This window comes from Lissotriton vulgaris, chromosome 6 (assembly GCF_964263255.1).
Source record: "Lissotriton vulgaris chromosome 6, aLisVul1.2, whole genome shotgun sequence".
NCBI classification, from domain to species: domain Eukaryota; kingdom Metazoa; phylum Chordata; class Amphibia; order Caudata; family Salamandridae; genus Lissotriton; species Lissotriton vulgaris.
Genome location: NC_141694.1, coordinates 1567220877 through 1567242867, shown reverse-complemented (window position 1 = coordinate 1567242867; position 21991 = coordinate 1567220877). Strand labels below are relative to the sequence as shown.

Genomic DNA, 21991 nt, shown 5'->3' with positions numbered 1-21991 from the left:
TCAGTCCTGTCAGACAAGCACAACAAGATTAACTCCCACCCACCGCATTTGGGTCCACTAGCCCTTTCACACCTTGCTTACGCAGACAATGTCATCTTACAGAGTTTAACAAAGGTAGGCCTGAGCAGATTACTAGCTGAAATGTCAGAATTCTGATCAGAAAATAAATTAGAAATCAATATATCAAAAACATAAACAATGTTTATTAGTAATCTGGCAGCCCTTCATAACAACATTTGGCTAGAAGACAAACTCCTGGAGAAAGTATCTAGTTTCAAGTAACTGGGCTTTTATATTGACAACAAACTAACACACCGGGAGCAGAAAAAGTATATGTCTTGCTGTGCAGGTGCACTAACATTTGCATACAGGTCTCTGGCAAGAAAATTGGAGGGTCAATCATTCAGACCATTGTTATTGGTTATAGCAGCCAAAACGTTGCCAACCTTAACTTACGCCAGTGCCACTTCATGTGGGAAAGAGTCAGCCCTCCTTAATAACCTAAAAACAAGCATTTTCAAAAAGGTTTTTCAACTTCCCGGGTCTGCTTGGCCGGCGCAAGTGTGTCAGGAATATGGGCTAATGAATGAAACAGTAGGCAGATTGTACACATCCATAAAGGTCTGGTATCGTATAAAGCAAAACAAGGAGAACTCTGGCCTTAATGAGGCACTATGGTCTGAACTTGAAAAAAGATTTTAAAATCTGTGTTCAAACAATTTCTGTACAATGCACTTAAATCGACTTGCACCGCTGATCTTAGGAATAAGAACAGGCCCTTCTCAACATTTAAGCAAGCCATAAATAAAGCTGCAAAATGTCATTCATTAATACTGGATAAAAGCAACTTCAGCCTGAGATCCCACACTTGGACAGTGATCAACAACTACAAAGTTCTTCAACCAGCGGCTTACCTAGACCATCCATTATCAGTCTACTTAAAAAAAAAACGAATGGCACCGCGGTTTGGAATGTTTCCCTCACTGTCAGATGCTCCAAGCTGGAAAAGCACTGACAGGAAAGCGCAGCGCTTCTGCAGCAGCCCAAAAAAGATCTCACCCATTTGATATGCATTTGCTAGAAACTACACCCCATTACGTAAAGCCTTTATGGACAGAGGAATACGGACCTACAGATCTGCCATAACAAAAGGGTTAGATCCATCCTACCCCCAAATAAATTGCAAATTGATAACATTTCTCCAAATACATGAACAGGCGGTGAAATCTAAGGATCATCAATATGTTTTCTCTTTGGTCGCTAAACTCCGACTGCCAACAGAATTCTTGGATCACCTCCCAAAGAAAAAGAGTTTATGTCCCACTGATTCAACACCCGGTAGCAATGATATGAAAATCTCCATAAGTACACTGAAGGGTTAACTGTTAGACTCCGGACTCAGAGACTTATGAATTTAACCAAATTAGAAAAATCATGTCTGGTTAGAAGTGCAATCAGTTAGTTTATTATCTGACAATTGATGTTTTTAAACTAGTGCGTGTTAATTCTATCTTGATGTATATGACTTGTTGAAACTTTGCAGTCAAAAAATGCTTTGTGTAAATTAGGTATTACACTATGGGATTTTTACAATAATTTTGCTTAACAATTTTAAATCTCTTCTTTTATTAGTAACTGATCTATGTGGTAAAATTGTTATGGTTTTAATTAACTAAACAATAGACTTTACTTACTATGAGCTCTCCTGTTCACAATCAAAGCTGGCAAAGCTTTATGGGTTGGACCAAGGTTCTAAGTCTACCTCTAGCCCCTATTAGGTCCGATTGCCCAATTATCAGATGTTCCTTTCAGGGGATTGAGAGGACTACCTAAAGAGCATATACAGTTGCAAAGCCAGAAATAGCTTCCACTCGACATTGAAGGCTAATCTATATGCTCTCAAGATTATTATAAAACAGTCTGATTTGGTAGCAAAACTTTATGATTCAGTTCATCCCCATCAGTCCCCTTTAAAAAACAAAAAATAGGGCGGTTACATTGTGGTTGCGAGGGTGTCTCAAAACTCCTGTGAGGGGGTTACTCCGTTCTCAGTTGCTGAGAGGTTGGTGAATTCTTTGATGATGCTGAAGAGTTCCTTGCTATGGTTGGAGCTAGCTTCGAGGCAGATGGCTGGGGCTTTCTTTTTGGTGATTTGCAAGTGTATGTGATATTTATTGAAAGCCACTTTGAAGTTGGCTCGGTCGCTGGGTGTTTTGGTGGTGTACCAGATTCTTTCTAGTCGTTTGCAAATGCATTTGGAGGCTTTCAGTTCAGGAGTGAACCAGCTGGTGTGTTCGGAGGGTCTGCCTTGTTTTGCGAGTTTGAGGGGTGCGACTATATTGGTGCATTCGGTGATCCAGACGTTGATATTTTGGATGGCCACCTTGAGATTGGCGGTGGTGTCCAGAGGGAAGGTTTTGGTCCATAGATTTTCCATTACATTGCTCCAGCTCAGATCACCTGATCCGACCATTCAATCGCCACTTATCCATCTCCACCAACCCTAACACCAGCATCAACCAGACCAGCACCGCCCAGAGGAGCTGAAGCAAGGTAACAGAATACCTATGGACCAACACCCTCACCACCTCCCCTCCGGACACCACCACCGACCTCAAGGTGGCCATCCAGAATTTCAACACGTGGATCACCGAATGCGCTGACATAGTCACACCCCTCAAACCCATAAAACAAGGCAGACACTCCAAACACACCACCTGGTTCACTCCCGAACTAAAGCATCCAAATGCATTTGCAAACAACTAGAAAAAATCAGGCACACCACTAAAACACGCAGCGACTGAGCAAACTTTAAACTGGCTCTCAATAAATATCACATACGCTTGAAAAACGCCAAAAAGGAAGCCCTAGCCACCCACAACAAAGCTAGCTCCAACCATAGCAAGGAACTCTTTAGCATCTTCAAAGTGTTCACCAACCCCTCAGTAACTGAGAACATCGTAATCCCCTAACGGAGCTTTGCGACACCCTTGGAGAGTTCTTCTACACCAAAAACGCCACCATCTACAAACACTTTAACACACAACCAACCAGCAATAACTTTGATGACTTCTCAAAAGCAGCGACTCCACCTGAAACACTATACATACTAACCACACAAACCACTACTTGCATTGTGAGTTCCATCCACTCAGGAGCACCCAGAGACCCCTACCCCACCACATGTTCAACCTGGGGAGCAACTCCATCAGAAAGAAACTCCCCACTATCCTCAACTCAACCATCGCCTGTGCCTCCTTGCAGAAGGATGGAAACACACAGAAGTAAAACCTCTGCCACAAACAATCTACTGATGACCAAGAAGAACTCAAGAACTACTGGCCCAACAGCCCTGCTCCTGTCCTGGAGAAAACTATAAACAGTCAACTCGCAACCACCTAGAAATCATCAACCTCTTTGATCCATCCCAATCGGGATTCTGCACTAAATACAGCACAGAAACCGCCTTAATTGCAGCCACAGATCAAATCTGATCTCTCCTAGACCACGGTGAGACTGCAGCCCTGATCCTCCTCAACCTCTCTGCAGGCTTCGAAACAGTGTGACACTACACCCTGATACACAGACTACATCAGATGGGGATCCAAAAAATGCCCTTAAATTGATTGCTTCCTTCCTCATCGGAAGAACCCAGAGAGTCTGCTTCACACCTTACACCACAGGCCCAAAGAACATAATCAGCAGTGTTCCCCAAGGGTACTCACTGAGTCCAGCCCGGTTCCACACATACATGGCCCCCCTTGGCCCCGATGGTTAAATCCTATGGTATGAACTTAATATCATATGTTGACGACACTCCGCTCATACTCTCTCTATCCTTCAATCCAACTAACAGCAAAACCAATTTCCACAGATGCATCACCAGAGTAGCAAGCTAGATCCAAAACAAATGCCTCAAACTCAACAATGACAAAACAAAGGTACTCTTCATCAGGAGAAACACCTCCCCATGGGACAACTCCTGTTGGCCAGCAGGATTGGGCCCCTTGCCCACTCCCATAGACCAAGCCAGAAACCTCAGCATCATACTTCGCAACAAGCTCACCATGAAGAAGCAGATAAACGCTATCTCCTCAGCCTGCTTCCTCACCCTCCACATGCTCAGAAAAATATTCAAATGGTTCTGCATCAACACCAGATGCACGGTCCCCTAAGCACTCATTACCAGCCGCCTGGACTATGGAAACTCACTCTATGTGGGCATCACTTCATAACTACTGTGCAGACTACAACCCATCCAAAACGCTACAGACAGGCTCATACTCGATCTCCAGAGAACAGCCCACAACACCCCCCACCTTTGAGTGCTCCACTGTCTCCCAATCCTAAAAAGGTGCCAGTTCAAACTGCTGACCCACCCCTTCAAGACCCTGCACAACAAAGGACCAGCCTACCTCAAACCACAGACTGAGCTTCCACCAGCCTGGCAGACAACTATGCTCTACGTCCCTCGCCCACATGCCCCGCTTTCACAAGAGCAGAAGCGGCGGACACACCTTCTCCTACCTGCTCGCCAAGACCTGGAATGGCCTCCCACTCCACCTCCAGACTTCACCCACCCAACAGAAGTTCAGATAGTGCCTAACAACCTGGATGTTCGACAGACAACTCCCAGCAGACGCTCCTCCTAGTGTCTGGATACCCTTAGGAGTGATAAGCAGCGCACCACAAATCGTTGATTGAAATACTAGAGCCAAGTCCAGTGAGGGGTTAAATGTGAGGCACATATGGCTAAACCACATGTGCCTCTACAACGCAGTCCCAACCAGGAATGCTTCTTAAGCATGCATTCCTTTACCAGACATGCCTTTAGCACACAATTTCATTGAAAAGGCATGATTGGTAAAGGGATATGTGTGGGAAAGATCACCACTATCATGACCCCCCTCCTTGCTCTAAACTTTAATCCCTCTAACCTGTCCCCCTCGCCCTGAGTCCTAAAACCTAACCACCCTGAACACTACCCCTTCCCCTCCCTCCTCCCTGAGGCCTAAAACCCGGCCCCTTATGAAAAACTACCCAAAACACAGCCCCCACGCCTGGAGCCCTAAAACTTAACCCTACACTGCCCTTAAAACTACCCCTACCCATTCCCCCTCCCTGAGGCGTAAAACCCTGCTCCCCCATTAAAGAAACTACCCTGACCCCACTGCCCTGAGCTCTAAAACCAACTCTCACCCCTATAATCTCCCCTCAAACCCAGCCCTTAAACCTACCCCAACCCCCTGCCCCCCACCCTGAGCCCTAAAGCCCTGACCCGTTTTTAAAAGACTGCTCCGAGCCCCACGCTCTGAAGCCTAAAACCACCCCTACCCCTAAAAACAAAACCCCCTAATCCGGCCCCATCCCTTAAAAGAACCCTGACCCTCCCTGAAACCCTAAAACCCTGCCCCCATTCCAAAAACTTCCTCGACCCTCTTCTTCTCTGAGCCCTTAAACCAACTCCCACCCCTAAAACTGCCTCCCCAAACCCAGCCCCACTTACCTTTATGCGTCTGCAGCTTCCTGTTCCGAGGCTTCCTCTTCCCCTCCCCGCCCATCCAGACACTAGACAGATATCTGCCTTAACCGCATGGTTAAGGCAGATGCGTGGTTCAGGCAAGTGTTGTTATGCTTGCGGGGAAATGGCACACGTGACTCAGACTGTATTGTAAAGGCCGTTTCCCCCAGTGAGGACCACACTGTATGCTGCTGAAGTTCTGTGTGTACATTAAGAGTAGAGAATTAAGAAGACGGTAGTGGTGCTCCCCATAGTCCACCTTTGCGGTTAATAGCAGGTGGGAAAAAACAGATACATCTCAGATCCTGGAATGGCAGATGAGCGTCCGGAACCTCTGAGATCATTGGCAAAGTAGAGGAAATACAGTGCCTGATCCCTTGAATGAGGAGGCAGCCACACTGATTGTGAGCAGCGAAGGTGGGTGTTTTATTCCAGAGTCTTACTTGATCCTCTGTGAACAGTGACTTTTGGTGGAGAAACCCTGAATGTAACTGATGGTGACAATTTTTGATTTTGGAGCATGATTACCTGATCGAGGCGGAGAAAAAGTAAAGCACAAGGTATATAAATGAAGGAAGAGAGGAGATGATTTGTTTGTCCTACATCTCACTTTTCAGAAGGAAATGAAGAAGAAAATAAAACTGGATGCTGCAAGGGTGGCTGATGTACCTATAGACGAGTAGGCCCTAATGAAATCCAATAATACACTATCAGCTTACTTGGCAGACAGCTCAGCTAACATTGAATCAGCAGTGAGGGCAACATATCAGAAACTATATGGCCTCACAGGAAGGGTGGTAGCAAACTAAAAGGGCCTGGATCAGTTGAGGCAGAGTACAGATACTGGAGAACTGCAATTGGAGGGTGTTACCCTCCTTGGACTACTTTCAACACTTCAAACTTTTGCGGTGCCGCCCAAAGGATCACTGGCATAATATTGGAATCAACAATATCGTGTAGCAGAAATAGTGTGTCAAAAATATTATTTACAAAAAAATCAGTTTCCTATCCTTATAGTGGGAAGTACAAAAATAAGTCGAAAAAAAAATATTGATTCACGCTAATATTGTTAAACAAATACAAAAATATTGTTTAATAAATATCGTTTGAAGTGGTAAATCTTAAATATTTTAATAGATACCTCAATATATTGCAAATTAAATAAATTTCACTAATATATATAAAGATATATACTTACCTAACACGTGTGTGTATTTTATAAGTATATATATATATATATACACATATACAATGTAACAATTATTAAAAATATTTATTTCACATTATATTTTTTTGTTTTTATTCTTTAAATTAGCTACTAAAAAATAAAAAACAAAAAATCATTTTCAAAAATTACTATAAATATTTTAAAGCAAATAATATATATAAACAAATACTATAAAAATAAATTATAAACAAATATGAAACAAAAATGTAACTAATATTAAAAAAGGTATTGGAGTCTGATAATAATAGATATACTAGTCCCATTCCAGTTTATGCAGCAGTATAGAAATTGCAGGACTTTGGAGAGGTTAAATATATTATTACCACTCCAAACAGTGCAACATTAAGGAAAGCGTTGAACTTCTGAGGCAGGGCTTAATTTGTGCCGGTGCTTTCCGGTGCTCAGCACAGGCACTTATTTTACCGGGCCGGGTCTATGCGATTTTTCTCCTGGCCCGGTAATTATTAAAACTAAATTTCTGCCTCCTTCTGTGGCTGCCTGGTATGTCCTCGGCAGTCCCACCCTAGTCCAGGCATATTGAAGGAGCGGACGTCACGTGATGTCACGTCGCGCCTGCCTGCAGGCTTTCACTCTAAATTGGTTTCGTTTCGGACGGTTTGGAGAATGGCCTGTGGCGGGCGGCTTTTCGCTGAGCTGGGGCAATGACAAGACTGGCTGGAAGTGTGCAGGACATGCGAATAAACTTTTCACGGTATCACAACGTCCAGAAGAAATAAATATGTACGAGCGCCGCTGTGAATACAGGTATAATTTTCAATCATCGATTTAACTTGGTTCATAAAAGCAACAAAAGCAGCTCCGAAATAAAATATCTGGCATTGAGGCACGTTTTATTCATCTCATGTCTCCCGTGCTGACTGAGGGCCTGGCTTCAGATTGATTGCCTTGTTAAATGTGTAGGAAGATTGCCAGAGGCTGCTTTTCTTAATTCTCATAGTTTTGGTTTGCTAGTATTTAGCAGCATGGTATGAAAAGGAAATCCTTCGTAGATTTGTTTTGCTGCCCTGCCTATCAGAAATTGAAAACAAGGTGGTCCGAGGAGATAAACCCAAGCATTGCTGCTGTGTTAGAATTTACATGGCGCACATGTAATGCTTTTGGGAAAAAATCAGCAGCTTGTTTGTGGACTTCTCCCGAGACATTTGGCGAAGGCATCATACGAGCATATTAGCGTTAGGTAGAAAAGTGCATTCTAGTACAAAGTTGTATTTTGCACATTGTTCTGTTCCGTTACGTGGCATTGTTCGCTGTTGTATCTGCTTTTCAAAATACGGCTCAGCTGAATCCTAGCAGCCTAAATTCAGCTCTGTTTGCTCTTATTACTTGTTTTTTTTAAGCTTTGTATGTTGAATATTCACAATTGCTTTGTTTGTAGAGGTTTTAAATAACCGTACAATAAAAAATGACTCTGACTACAAACAGATGTGCGTGCCATCAGATAGTTTTGCCTTCTTCAAGGAAGGGCAGTCACACAGATTGTGAAGATATAGATTCATTATTGCAAACCTTAAATTTCCTATGCACTTTATTAACAAAACCATAATGCACATGTGGCCTGATTCACGTACTAAATTTGGAAAACTACATATGGCGATCTCCACTTTCAATTGAACCTGTGTTTCCTACTTTTTGGGTTTCGTACACATTTTCAAGATTACACCAAGTGTAATCCTGGGTAGGCCACGTGACCTTCCAGAGTAATGCTATTTTCTTCTGTGCAGAGTTCACTATAGTAGATAAGTCCGCATAGAGTAAAATAGACTACTTGTGCAAATTCAAAAAAAATTCTCTGTGGGGAATATATTTTATCATGTGCATGTGAAGAGCCCCTCCAAATCTGGACTGATCCTCTCCTCCTCCTAGCCTAGACGGGGATTTACACTACCCTGTGCAGGAGTAAATTTCCAACTCTTTCCCGGGTGAAGTTTGTCAATACCCACAGATGAACAACTATGTGGACATTGATAAAGGCAAACTAATCCCTGTGTGAATTCCTGGTGGGCATAAAAAAGGTAAATTCGGTCAAACGTATGTTTATGATTGAAAATCCGTTGTCTCTCCTATTGCAATGGCCTGTTTTCGAGTGAGTGAGGGGACTGGAGAAAGGAGGAGGAGGGTGATCAAATTATTTGAAAATAGTAATGAATGATAAATGTCTTTTTGAGTTTTAATCCCTGTTGCATTCCAGGAAAAAGTATAGGTCATGTTTATAGACTCCAGTCTTCAATTTCAGATGCTTACAATCTTCAATTTTTTAAAATAATTTCCAAAATCCTTGTGAACATAAACATTTTAAAAGTAAATGTGTTTCATCCTTTCAGATATATTTTACCTCTTTGCCTATCATCTGAAATGTCGCCAATTGTTAACCAGTTAGTTAAAATTCCCTTCCAAGCATTTGCTCATGTAATTTTGTGTAAAACGCCACATGTGTAAAAACAGGCCTGTGCCAGAACTAGGCCTTAGAATTAACAATGGCATGGGCTTTCACAGTGCATGCACAAATGGCAGGCCCCAAGCTTGCCACTCAGTGATATGATGTCCTAAATCACTGTTTTGTGTCTTGGACAGCACAGCTGTGCATTGATGAGACAGACCCAGAAAGATACAGCCTTGTCACCCCTCACCTTTACAAAATTGATTACTTTAGATTTAATAAAGCAGTGGTGTACTCTTTTCTTGCTCTTTCTCAGTATCTGCTTTTCTTCCTCCCCTTCACACCTTACTCCTTCCCCTCTCTCCGTTTTTCTCTCTCTTTCTGAATTACGGCCACGTTTCCCCTTAATCCCCACCTCCCCTCATTAACTGCTTTTCATTTTTCACCTTCTTATCTTTCCCTTCCACTTTCTTTTCACACATTCCCCGCTGTCTGCTCTTTCCTTTTTTCATTCTCATCATGTTTCACTCCATTCTAGCACTCCCTGTCTCTGCTTTCCACACTTCTATTCACATTCTTTGTCTACCATAACTATCTTTGCCTTCAGACCTCTGCTCCTTCCTCACTCTCCCATTTATGTTTTTCCTTCTTGCGCATGTCTTCATATCCACTCCAGGAATCTGTTTTTGTTCTCAGGGTCATAAATTTAAATCTTGGTGCGGCAACTCAGTCTTTAATATTTCTGAGGTCGATAAAATGTGTGCCATTGAGCTGGTTAACAACATTTTAAATTCAGTGTCAAGGCCCCCCTTGGTGAATATGTGCTTTACAAACATACATGGTATGTTAAGGACACAAATGTATTTCAATCTTTTTTTTTTCCAATTTCTATGCAATATTACACTGTCATTATTCTCTCTGATCCTCCTTGATCCAGTACTTTTCTTACTCATATTCAGTCCCCTGACCTCCTTTCTTTCCTTTTGTCCCATCTTAATCTTTTCTCTTTTTCTCTTCCTCCACACCTCCAACCATGCCTCCTTTCCCCTCTTGCATCTTGCTTCCTTACACCCTCATTCCATTCTTGCTTGCTTATACCCTCATTCCATTCTTGCTCCCTTACACCCTCATTCATTCCCCATACCTACTCCCTGGGTGCATTTAATCCTTCTTCCTCCAATCTTTCCTTACTTTGTTTTCCTCCTCCTTCCTTCACCTCTTCTTTAATTTTTTCCTTTCTTATCATCAACCAATCCTTATGCTCATCTTGCTCCTTTCCTTTCTTCTTTCCTTTCATTCATCACACATCATTCACTTCTTTTCTCCCTCTATTCCTTCATCTCTTCCTTTCACATTCTTTACTTATTTCCTCCTTCTTTCATCCATTGCTCATATATATCCTCACTCCAGTACTCCCCTTCCTGCCTGCATTTGCTGCTGCCTTCTTTAATGTATTCCTTCCTTCACCCCTTCCTTTCTTTTAAACAGCACAGTACACGCACATTCTCTTTAATTTCCAAAGCTGCCTCAAGTCCTCTAATGACCTTTTCTGAAGCTGCATTTTGAGATTTACACACATTCTCCAATTTGAGTTCACTTTTAAGTTTTTGTCATAGGCTTCCCATATGTTACATTATTTTAAGTTATATTGATTAGTAGAAATACTAATCACCCGAGAGGGTATCCAGGCACTTAGGCAGGTGTGAGGTCCCCGAGGTGCTTATGTGAAGAGCCAGATCTTCAGCTCTTTGCGGAACTCAAGATGTGAGGAGTGACTATGATGTGCTGATGCTTGTAGATGTGGGTGGAACCAATAAAAGAAGTAGGTGGGGCCTCTGGCAGAAGTGGGCGGAGCCAGGAAAGTGGGTGTGGCCTCTGGGGGAAAATTGGAGCACCTGCACCTAATATTTTACAAATTAAGCACTGTTCTGAGGGGTTAAATTTACTATTCCTACTCCAGTCTGTGTAGCAGAAGGGAAAGCACTGGACTTTGGAGTGGGTTAATTTATTACTCCCACTCCAGCCTATGTAACAGTAAGGAAAGCGTCGGACTTTGGAGAGGTAAGATTTACTATTCCCAATCCTGTCTATGAAACAGTACGGAAAGTGTTGTATTTCAGAGGTGTTAGATTTCCTATTCCTACTCCAGTCTGATGTAGCAGAAGGGAAAGCATAGGACTTCGGAGTGGTTCAATTTACTATTCCCACTCCAGTCTGTACACCAGCAGGGAAAGCATTAGATTTCGGAGGGGTTACATTTACTATTCCCACTTCAATTTGTTATACAGTAAAGAAAGTGTTGGAGTTCAAAGGGGTCACATTTACTGTCCCCCTCCAGTCTGTGCAACACTAGGGAAAACATTGGACTTCAGAGGGGTAAGATTTACTACTCCCACTCCAGTCTGTGCAACAGTAGGGAAAGCATTGAACTCCAGAGGAGTAAAATTATATTCCCACTCCAGTCTGTGCAACAGTAGCTAAAAGCATTGGACTTCAGAGGGGTAAGATTTACTATTCCCACTCCAGTCTAAGCAATAGTAAGAAAACTATTTCACTTCAAACACATTACATATTTTAAAAACCCTATCAATTAAAAAATATTAAACTCTAATAATAAACATAATTAATATAAAATATATATACGAATTACAAAAAATGAACAGCAAATATCAAATTAACAAAATTCATAAACAATGTAATAATATATTTTCAATGTATTTCAGCACCAAACACTGCTCTGATATTTCAGCACCAAACGCTGTTCATTCCTGGATCTCTAGCTGCAGCTAGTATGGCATGCCTCTCGACCTATTGAGTTTCCAAGGAGGATGCAATTCAGTTGTTTTGAAGGTTAAGCTCAATAACATCAATGGACATTCTATATTTGGGGGAGGGGGGGGGTAGTTTTTCATGACTTGTGACACAATTACATAAATGGGAGGCACAGCGTCAGTTTGAAGTTGCAAGGTGTCCAGGGGGGTGGGGCTAAACCCTAAAAATAAGGGTGAGTTGAGAGGCCTGCTAAAAGTGGACAGGAGCGCACAAAAAAACAAAATTCAGCCGTGGTAAAAATATTCAAAAAACAGCTCTGCACTGCAAGAGGTCGCAGCTACAATGTGACCACGGGGGCATGACTGGAATTCCCTGAAGCCTGCAGCAAGCCACCCCATGCCATCAAAGGGGAACCTGCCAGCAGTCCAAAAGGGAGAGGCCATTGGTGCACCGGTCATGCTTGCCCCTTGGTTAACATTTCAGAAGAGCAGATTAAGAAATAGCTGTCGAAGGACAAAGCAAACCATCGGACATTACCCGCTTCATGTGCATAGTTTATGTATTCCTCTTCTAAGGTAAAGAAGCACCGATTTATCTATGCACTCCAGGATCAGCAAACGCGTGAAGCATTAGCCGCTTTCTTCTGTCATCCATTTCACATAGGTTTTTCTCACATTTGGACATCTTGACTATTCCCTTTAAACCCCATGGCATGAAGCGGTGTGGCGTTCGGAAGTAAACAACAATGCTTGTTTAAGATGAGCCATAAAGATACTGCTGCACAGAGGCGTCGTGCTGTGAATGCACTCTGCGCTATCTGCTTCATCAATAGCACTCATTCTGAATACAAGAAGCCGGCTCACTTTATAACCTAAACTCCATTTATTTGCTGGGAGAACACAGAACAAGCAAATGATGCATGGGGATTTCAGACGACACGCTCTAATAGGTAAGCAATGAAACAGCGCGCTAAACCCTGGGCCTCGCTTCACTGCAGCCGTATCCATAATTTATGGAAGGCAGGGCAGAGCACACTCTGGCTATTATCCAGATGTATGTGCTCACACGCACTCCTCAGAACCTGGCCGAGCTTCTTCCTGGAGTAATTCAAACTTAACGGCAAAGTATTACCTCATGGCCATACACGCAGATACGCTTCCTCCACACAAATGTGCAACCTCCATCAGTCTCTCCCATAGAGTAGGCCCATTTTGTTTGGATTTGAATCAGATGTTTGTGTAACTAACAGTGCTTGATGGAATTCTGGTAACTAGCTCACGAGAGCAAAAGGGCGAAGAGGTGTGCCCGCTAATGTACACTGCAATTCGAATGGATAGAAAAACAACTTTATACTTTCCAGATGCATTCGACATGTGTGGACCAAGACCACACCACTACTGGTGACATGTAATATCAACACAGTTATTTCAGGAGTATGTGACGACAACATGGTCTTTATGAAGCTGCAAAGAATCTGATACCTTCTGTTAACGTTTTCTCACAGGAGAAGAAAGGGACTACAATAAACTATTTTTAGTTTTTAAATCATTAAAGTAAACATATCCTCTTTCCGATTAAAAATTGAAATAAACTGTAAAAAATTGGAGTATTAGTTGAGGGGGTGAGAACTCTCCTAAAATAATAATCACAGTCTTTGTTGGGTGAACCACAAAAGTCACTAAATAAACCGTGGTTTAACCCTCTGGCAGCTTGGCACAAAAGCAGTCACGCTTAGAGGCAATCTGTAAAATATTTATGTATCTTTCAAATAGTAGTAAACTGAGAACATAACACAAGAAAAATCCCAAACCAATTTAGTAAACAAAGAGTAGATTTTAAGAAATAAAATGACACCATAACAACAAATATCCAATGAGTAGTTACCGAATTATGACATGTTAAAGTTTAAGGATCAAAATAGCAGTAAAAAGCATTAAGCGTTAACCAGAGTAATCTGCTCACGCTAGACCGGATCAAAGTCAAAAGTTAAAGTTGATTGCAATGGAGCGAAGGTAGGTTGCATGGATCAGGCTCATCCTGATGAACAGATTTACCTTCTGATTTAGTCTCTGGGATAGAAGTCCAAAATCCTCAGTGTGTCACAGCAGCAGGCTGTGGCCAAAGAGGGATCCATGTCGTCGGACTACCGCCGGATGAGGTGTCGGTGAAGCTGTGGACTTTTGGCAGGAAAACTCTGGGCGAGATAAATCTGAGTTACGTGCTCAGAGATGGTCCATCATCAGCTGGACACCCTTCGTGCTTCCACCCAGTAATGATTTCTACTAAGTTACATTTTGGAGGTCAGATTCTTCCAGTGGGGCAAGGCTGTAGGCGGCAACTGAAAATGGCTCGACAAGTTCAGGCACCTTCCACAAGAAGTACTGCTGAATCAGATTTGCTGCTCCACAGAATGCATTGATGCACCTTCTCCAGATCATCTTGGTTGGGTTTGTCCTGGTCCCCTGTTGGTTCTTTAAGCAAAAAGTTGGAAAAAAGTTTTTAAGTCCCAGCTTTCAGGAAACGTTAGGAGGAGTACACTTTGACACTAGCCACGGCTCCATGACAGCACTTGGAAGGTCAAGATTCACTCCAGCAGAATCCAACAACATCGTCCAGGGCAAGTCAAGTGGAACTGCTCAGCTAGTTAGCAGGAGTGAAGTGGAAGTTGGAAGTCAGCACCACGTGTTTATTTTAGGGGACCAGGACATTTCATATTTATCTAGTCGGTGGCAGTCTAGAATATCAAAGATTTAAAGTAAACATCCTGGTACAAGGGGTTCAGTTATGTCACTAGACTATAGAATCATCAACATGTAGGAGCCTTGCACTACCTTCTGTGTAATTACAAACTACAGTGTATTAATTAATATATGCGCTGTAGACTGAGGCATTATGCATTTCCATTCTTTGGACCTCTCTGTATTGTGATGTAAACGATATTGTGATTGATTGCATTAAGTACCTTGATGCCAGCCACAACCAAAGAATTGCTTTGGTCGCAATGTATGGAGGTTCACATGAATTAACTGCTTACGCTAGTGATATAAGTGGTGGAAGTTTGCAACTGCTGCAGAGTTTGGTGTTACCACACAACTCTAAATATCGAGACTTGGTGCAAACAGTGTTTGCGCTGGATCCCAGTAATCCTGCCACACTGAGAATGAAGCTAATAGTGTTCTCCCCGGATCTACAGATAGTATCTGGTATATTGCAGGCCACCAGCGTCCCTGTAAGGAGCTAAGCCCATATTTAAGGATTCCGATTCTAGGCTGCATTAGGTACAATCAAGTTTCATCATGCTGACAGTTGGCTTACTGCTTCACAGGGAGCAACATGCAAGTATTTACGAATGATCAACATTTAAATAAAATGTAACATTCAATTAAAGTGAATTAAATGGTTTAACCATTAGATGAACAGTTACAATAGAAAAACTATTTTCCAATGACATAGCTTCTGTAGTTAACATGGGCTGATTTTGTAGAAAACTGTACAAATGAAAGTGCATCTCTTCGTGCCATCCCAAATCGCAAAAGTTGTCGTGCTCCAAATATGACTTGAGCAGGTGTGTTGAAATATATGTGCCACCTCACATTCTGCTTTGAAATTAACTAGCGTATACGAGTTGGTAAAAGAATAGTCAAGCAAGAGGAAATGGCAGCCTAAAAACAAGCTTTTAGGGAAGAACCCTATTTAAAGTACAGTTTACTTCCTTGGGTGTACATAAGGAGCAATGGCCTACCTCGTGGACTGTTTCTGTGGAAGTCCGAGATCTCTGGCTTAAAAGAAGGTGAAGCCTGGTTGTGTGTTCTAGGATGTGGGGCACACAGAACAGCCATTTCAGTAAGTTTCTAACTGCCCGCGTGGAGGCCAGTTCAGGAAACCTTGGAAGCGTACCACTAGCCATCACTAGTTTTCTCAAAGTAAACTTACAGATTGGTACTTACGAAGAAGCCACTGTTTAGCAGTTGACTGAACTACTCCAACCTGCTCACGAGGTTGAGTTTTTGAGAAGTCTAGTTCGTTCAAGACTACTAGTTCTTGGCAGGAGGAGAATAATCTCAGGAATTCGTTTAGGGTCACTGATGGTTACGTTGCCCACCACTACATGTGCATATTTTCAAATGTGAGAAGCGTCTGAGACTGAGTTTGATCCTCCTGCCCAGATAATTTGCAGTTCTTGTTTTAAAATAGAGAACACGTGAGGCCACACTCTTTAATTAATGTATAGGTTTCCTTTCTTAATGAATTCTCCGATATTTGAAGATTTCCAACAGAACATAAAAACCTGCATTTGCATTGCAAACGTATTGATCTCATCGTTCTGTCGATTGATATAAGGCAGAGAAAAGGCTGTGAATTTTGCACCATTATTCTAAGGCAGATTGTGCTGCCATTTTTAATATAATTTGTAACAAATAAAGTGGATTGATCCGACGGGAGAACGACCAAGACTGATTTCCGTTTAGAGTAGCATAGCAGGTGAAAAAGATTGGACTGGAATGCAGCCTAAATGCTCACCAGTGGCTGTGATTAATGCGAGCATTCCTCCCATCACTTTGTTGTCTTCTGCAGTAGATGTCCTAAGTGTGGCAAGTATACCCAGATCTGGGTTCCCTAGCCAATGTGCCATAGAAATCAAGCTGTCCTTCACTGACAAAGCCTAAGTAGGCCAAAACTGCTCAGGGGTTGTTTGTGTTCCCATCTTGAAATGCCATGACCTGGCAGTTCAGGTTGAACTGTTCTTACTGGAGCAGTACTAAGTCTAAGTTGCATAAGGCTAGTCAGTCTAGAATGGCACTGTGGATGAAAAATTATGGACGGGAATGTAGATCTACCTATGTATTGTACTTACTGTTCAATTAATTAAAATCATTACAATGTACTATCATTACAAAATGCTATAAAAGAAAAGGACAAATAAATTTAAAAGACTCATTGAGTATGCTTAAACCTTAAAAATGTCCAGGCTGGAATGGTGGTACTGGTGCATAGGGGTTGCTTCTGGAATTGGGGTCCCAGTTTGCACGTCTTTTTAAGTGGACCCTGTACCCGTTAAAATAGTGTTTGATTTGATTACGGGCTGTTTGAGACAACTGAGTTTTCCACGTTTCGGCTTGGCTTCTGGTTTTGGTGCCAGATTTGAAAGATCACCAGTGGCTAATATCTCAGACATTTTTCACAACTATCTGGGGGTGGGAGGCACTAAGAAAGTTTTTTAACTGTGCCCGCAATAGAAAATGCAACTACACATGAAAATATCTACGAAATAATAATCCCAATAGTAAATAACAGATTAAGCTTCGTCAGTAAACACTACATAAATGCAATTACAATACAAAGTCGTCTCAGTCATTAAAACAGAGACATCAAAGTACAAAATGATACACATGTTCACAATGAAATGCAAATATCCTAGTATTATATGAATTGCAAAGTGACCAATCAACGTGTTATTTCAACTAAAAGAGTAGAAAGTGTGAGGATCGGTCGCCGGGCAACTGGTACTGGGCAACATAGGACACTGCCCAGGGGTTAACAGTACTACTGGGACCTACTATACATATTCTTGAGATTCCCAAACAGAACGTGTTCAAACAAACTCTCCACCAAAAAACTTGATGTCTTATCAACAGTGTTCTGATAACTGTATCCAAATATATTTCCTGAACTGTAATCAACTCATAAATGTTATTTGTAAAAAGATTTACTCTGTATTGCTTGACTGTGTTTCTAATTCATTTCAATGTAGTTTGTCCATTGCCGTTCAATGTTAATATGAATTCTTCGACTTTCCTCTGTTGGTCGCCCCTCTATAAAGTGTTCATACCTTCTTCTTGAAAAGGTCCTCGGTGGCAGAGAGAAACGTGCCGGCCCTGCAGTGTTACTTCAGGTGCTGTGGGACACTATTCTTAACCCCTTCGATGCGGGTGACAAAGCCAGCTCGTCATGGGCGTTACCTGCGCTGCGCGCATGAAGAGCTGGCTTTGTCACGTAACCCGCGATTTTCAAATTTCAGCGCACAGCGGGAAAACCCGCTAGCGCGCATGCGGTTAAAGATGAAGTCTTGGGGTGCCTATCCACAGCTGAGAGGATGTTCTGCGGCTGGTGACGGAACAGTTCTCCCCAGTATCATTATCTTTTGGTGATCCACTAGCCACAAACATTGCTTGAATCCGATAACCAGTTTACGGTCTCCGGATCCCACTGTACTGTAGGACCAGGGTCACATACGTCACAATCACTCACTTCTGCAAATTCCCCTAACCGAAGGACCAGGCACTAATGCTCTACCAGATACTCGGGCAGGGTCAAAATTGCATTTCTAAATGTAAATATTCTTTCATTCACTTATTTTAACAATACTAGCAGATTACCTTTCCAAACAACCTTTAGACTGGTCTGAGTTACAAAATCACAATGTAACTAAACAACTAGCATGCATTTAAATTTCCTATCAAAGTTTTACAACTTTCCACTACATACACAGGGAAACAGAAAATATATACATACTGGGTTTGGAAAACCATGCACATGGGTGAGCTGCATCCAAACGTTAGCCAGGATTGAGCATCTGGGCTGTACCCTTCTTTCAATAACATTTCCAAGCACTCTTCTTTTCCTCCATACACAGCTGAGTAGACTGGACTCACTTTGCCTTCGCCTGTATCACATATCCTGTTGGTGACTGGCACAAGCATCTCCAATATTCTGTCGATATTAACACAATGTTAAAACAAATTACTCTTAGCTAAGCATCTAGGTTTCTGGTGTTATTAAGAACATACTGGACGTATAATATATACTTTTCTCACTTGGTCTTAACAGAGAGCAATTCGAACAAACCACTCCAGCAGTCACGCATGGTTTTAACCAATGAAGCTATTAAGGCAAATATCACAGAATGCAAAATATTCTTTTAAGGAAGTCTTCACATATATCACACCCCCAGGATATTGCGTCATGGATTAGCAAATTTTGCAGCACAAATCTGGAAATTTATTGGCACAAATATGGAAATTTAGGGGCATTGTTGTGGCACTTTATTTTACCCATAATCATTCATTTTAAGCCTGAAATAAATGGAAACTGTTCTAACAGAGTATTCCACTTTGAAATTGGCATGCTGAAAGTGGCTGCAGCTCTACGGAAGCACAACTCCAGTCCTAACCTCAAGGGAGAATCTGTATTCCTCCATAGGATGTTAAAACCTAAGAGGAAGTTGTCAGTGTGAAGCAGAATACCAAGTTGCAATCAATTGCACCTGCTGCGTCTTTTACAGTAAGCCACGAAGGAACACACGAGTGGTCACTCAGGCCTGGCTAAAACCTCCTAGAACCGTACTACCCGCATTCTTCTGTCATAACACAAGGCAATCGCCAAGCAAGGAAAAATGGACTACTCCAAAGCGCTTTACATTCCTGGGGGAGCATTATAGGAGTCCTCGCTGAGTTCTCCTGCAACAGCGCAGTCCCAACCGAATGCATCCACAGATCAAATCCTCCAGAGTATCCAAGCTTCTAGACTGTCGATAAAGACAGAGATAGGAGCAGTGGGAGTTGAGGTGATCCAGCTAAGACAGTGCAGCAGCTCAGCAAACTACTAGCAACCTGACTGCACAGGCCGAGAATGCATAGGCTGCTCACAACACAATAACCTGAGGTTTGTGGGCTTACCCTAGGGGACAGAAGGTACGCATCCTGAGGCCTTCCTAGATTCAGGGTTAGAAAGGCTCACCCGAAAGATGAGACCACCTCTTGTTTTATGATTGAGCGGGCACCTCACTCCTTTGCCCAAAAACCTCTGCACGGTGCCCCCCTTTGTCCATTAATAGCCCATTTATCTAGCTTGCACAGGAAAAACAGATTGTCAGATTTGACCTAAATAACATTTCAATTTTTGCACATTATGCTGAAATTCAATTGGATGCAGCACAAATCCTTTTAGCATGTAAAGCAGGAATTCAGAGCGATGACCATGAAATACAAGCTCCTGTACCCAGCAAAACATTTTGTTTTGGCGGTGGGGGAATGTTTGTGCCCTGCAAAACCTAAAAGTGATTTATCAGAATAAGATCTTTTTTTTGAGCAATTGTAGAAAGCGTAGGCCTGGATCGCTGAGCAAATCCTTTAACCACACCCAACACACACACTTCAATAAACGAGACCAATATTCCATTATTCCTAGCTGGACCAAGGAGGGGATGCGGGGGGGGGGGGGGTCATGCTGTTGACTCTGAGAACTCTATAGTGCAAGGCACAGCTGCAGGGGAGGCCCATGGCTGTGCAGTGGATAGTGGGCATACCACCACCAGTAACAAATCCTTCAGTGGCTCATCTGATTCCGAGAAGACTGTGACATTGGACCTTTAGGTTGACCTACACTCCAGACGCTGTCAGGAGAGGAGATGGCAGCACACCCTGAGAAAAAGTTAAAAGAGAGGAGTACTGTTGGCACGCTCAGAGCTGTCAACTTGGAGCTGTGGGTTCCCCCGGGGCTGTGTGGTGTTTGATCTGCAATATTATCAATCTTGATAAGTGCATGGGTTCCTCAGGTGGTTGAGAATGGACTAGGCATGCCACAGATAGCCCCACTGCTTTATTCAGATTAGGAAGTTCTAGTTAGTTTCCTAGGGCAACAGATGCTTTTTGGTACAAAGTATAGGGCAGGAAGGAGTTGAGGGATAAAGGGTGTTATAGTTTACCTGAAGTTCAGGAATAAAGGCAAGGAAATACAGAGGACATACAGAAATTATCTTTTGACTTTACAATGTCACATATTAGATCCCTTTGTTACTACTCCCATTTCAATGTGGAATGTCAACAGGTTTCATAACAAAATTGAGAGGTGCAGGGGTGCAATTTACAAAAAAGCATGTCCATGGCGTTCTCCTACTACAGGAGACTTGTCTGTTGGGTACACTGTTCAGTTTCCTCAGCAGGCAGGGAAACACCATGGTGTTTAACTCAGGCTTCACTTGGGTCTCCAGGGGCATCAGCACAGATGCCCATGGTAGGTTTGCTATGATAACAGGCACACACGAAGGTCTGACCTGGTCCATTATAAATGCAGATGCAACCCCAGCATGACTAACAGTACCCTCCATGAAGTAACTGAGCGACTATTAGAATCCCCCATGCATTTGACACTCGTGAGGGGAGACTGTATCGGGGTCATGAACACATGCATAGAGGTTGACAGCTCCTCTCCGGCTTCAAGTTCCACAGTCCTGGCCAGCTGGGCTGACTCAGTCTCAGCGATGCATTGTGGAAAAGGCTTATACATGACAAACAATATACTCATTACTCCATGAACTACGGTTGGTATTCCCATCAGGATTACAATTTCATCCCCGCGGCAGAGGTGGGCAATTTCCCTGTCATGATACAGCTCAGAATGCAGGTGCAGGAGCACATAGTGCTTAAATGCATTGTGATTGAAAGATGACCTGCTGGTGGGCTTTCTGCTGGGTGCAACAGAGGAATACTTCTAACTAAATGCAATTTGATCTCGTCACTCACTAATCTTTGAAAGGTTTCAAGGCTGTCACTAGGGGGAAGGCCAAAGCTGTGGTGTAGAAAAACTTGAAGAGACAGGGTGAAAGACATACATTTTCTAGAAGAGCAAATTACTGAGCTTGAAAGTCTGCTGACAGCGGCCTAAAAGTGATACTTGCACACAACTTAAAGGATCGCTGAAAACAAAACTACTTGGCACAGCAAAGCTGCCATGCACAATATCTCAATACAAAGTTGACAAACTCAGAAATAAAGCAGGCAAGCTCTTGTACTGGTTAGTTAGCAAGAAGGCGGATGCCAGAATTATCCCTTCTCAAAAAAAACAAAAAAAATGATTGCATTCTCCAAATTTAGCGGGCAGTTTTGTAAAAATCGCAGCCTTTTTTTTTTTACAAAGCTGTTGGTTTTGTGATTTTTTGCAAATCGCGAAATTTTGGAGGATCCGACATATGCTCTGTTTATCATTTCTGAGAATTCTGGTTGTATAAGTAGACTTCTCAAGGTCATCTACAATGCCACCTGGCCTGGCAGGGTGGCAATCTAGAGAGTAAATG

General features: G+C 42.5%; 1 protein-coding gene across 4 annotated transcripts in view; it reads right to left on the bottom strand.

The window, feature by feature from the left end:
• ASB3 (ankyrin repeat and SOCS box containing 3) overlaps window positions 1–21991 on the bottom strand; it is a 404583-nt gene that overhangs the window by 84893 nt on the left and 297699 nt on the right. For all 4 annotated transcript variants that reach the window (XM_086927737.1, XM_086927738.1, XM_086927740.1 and 1 more), the window contains exon 8: window positions 18433–18630. In XM_086927737.1, the coding sequence (XP_086783863.1) occupies window positions 18433–18630 (198 nt within the window). The remainder of the gene's footprint in view (window positions 1–18432; window positions 18631–21991) is intronic.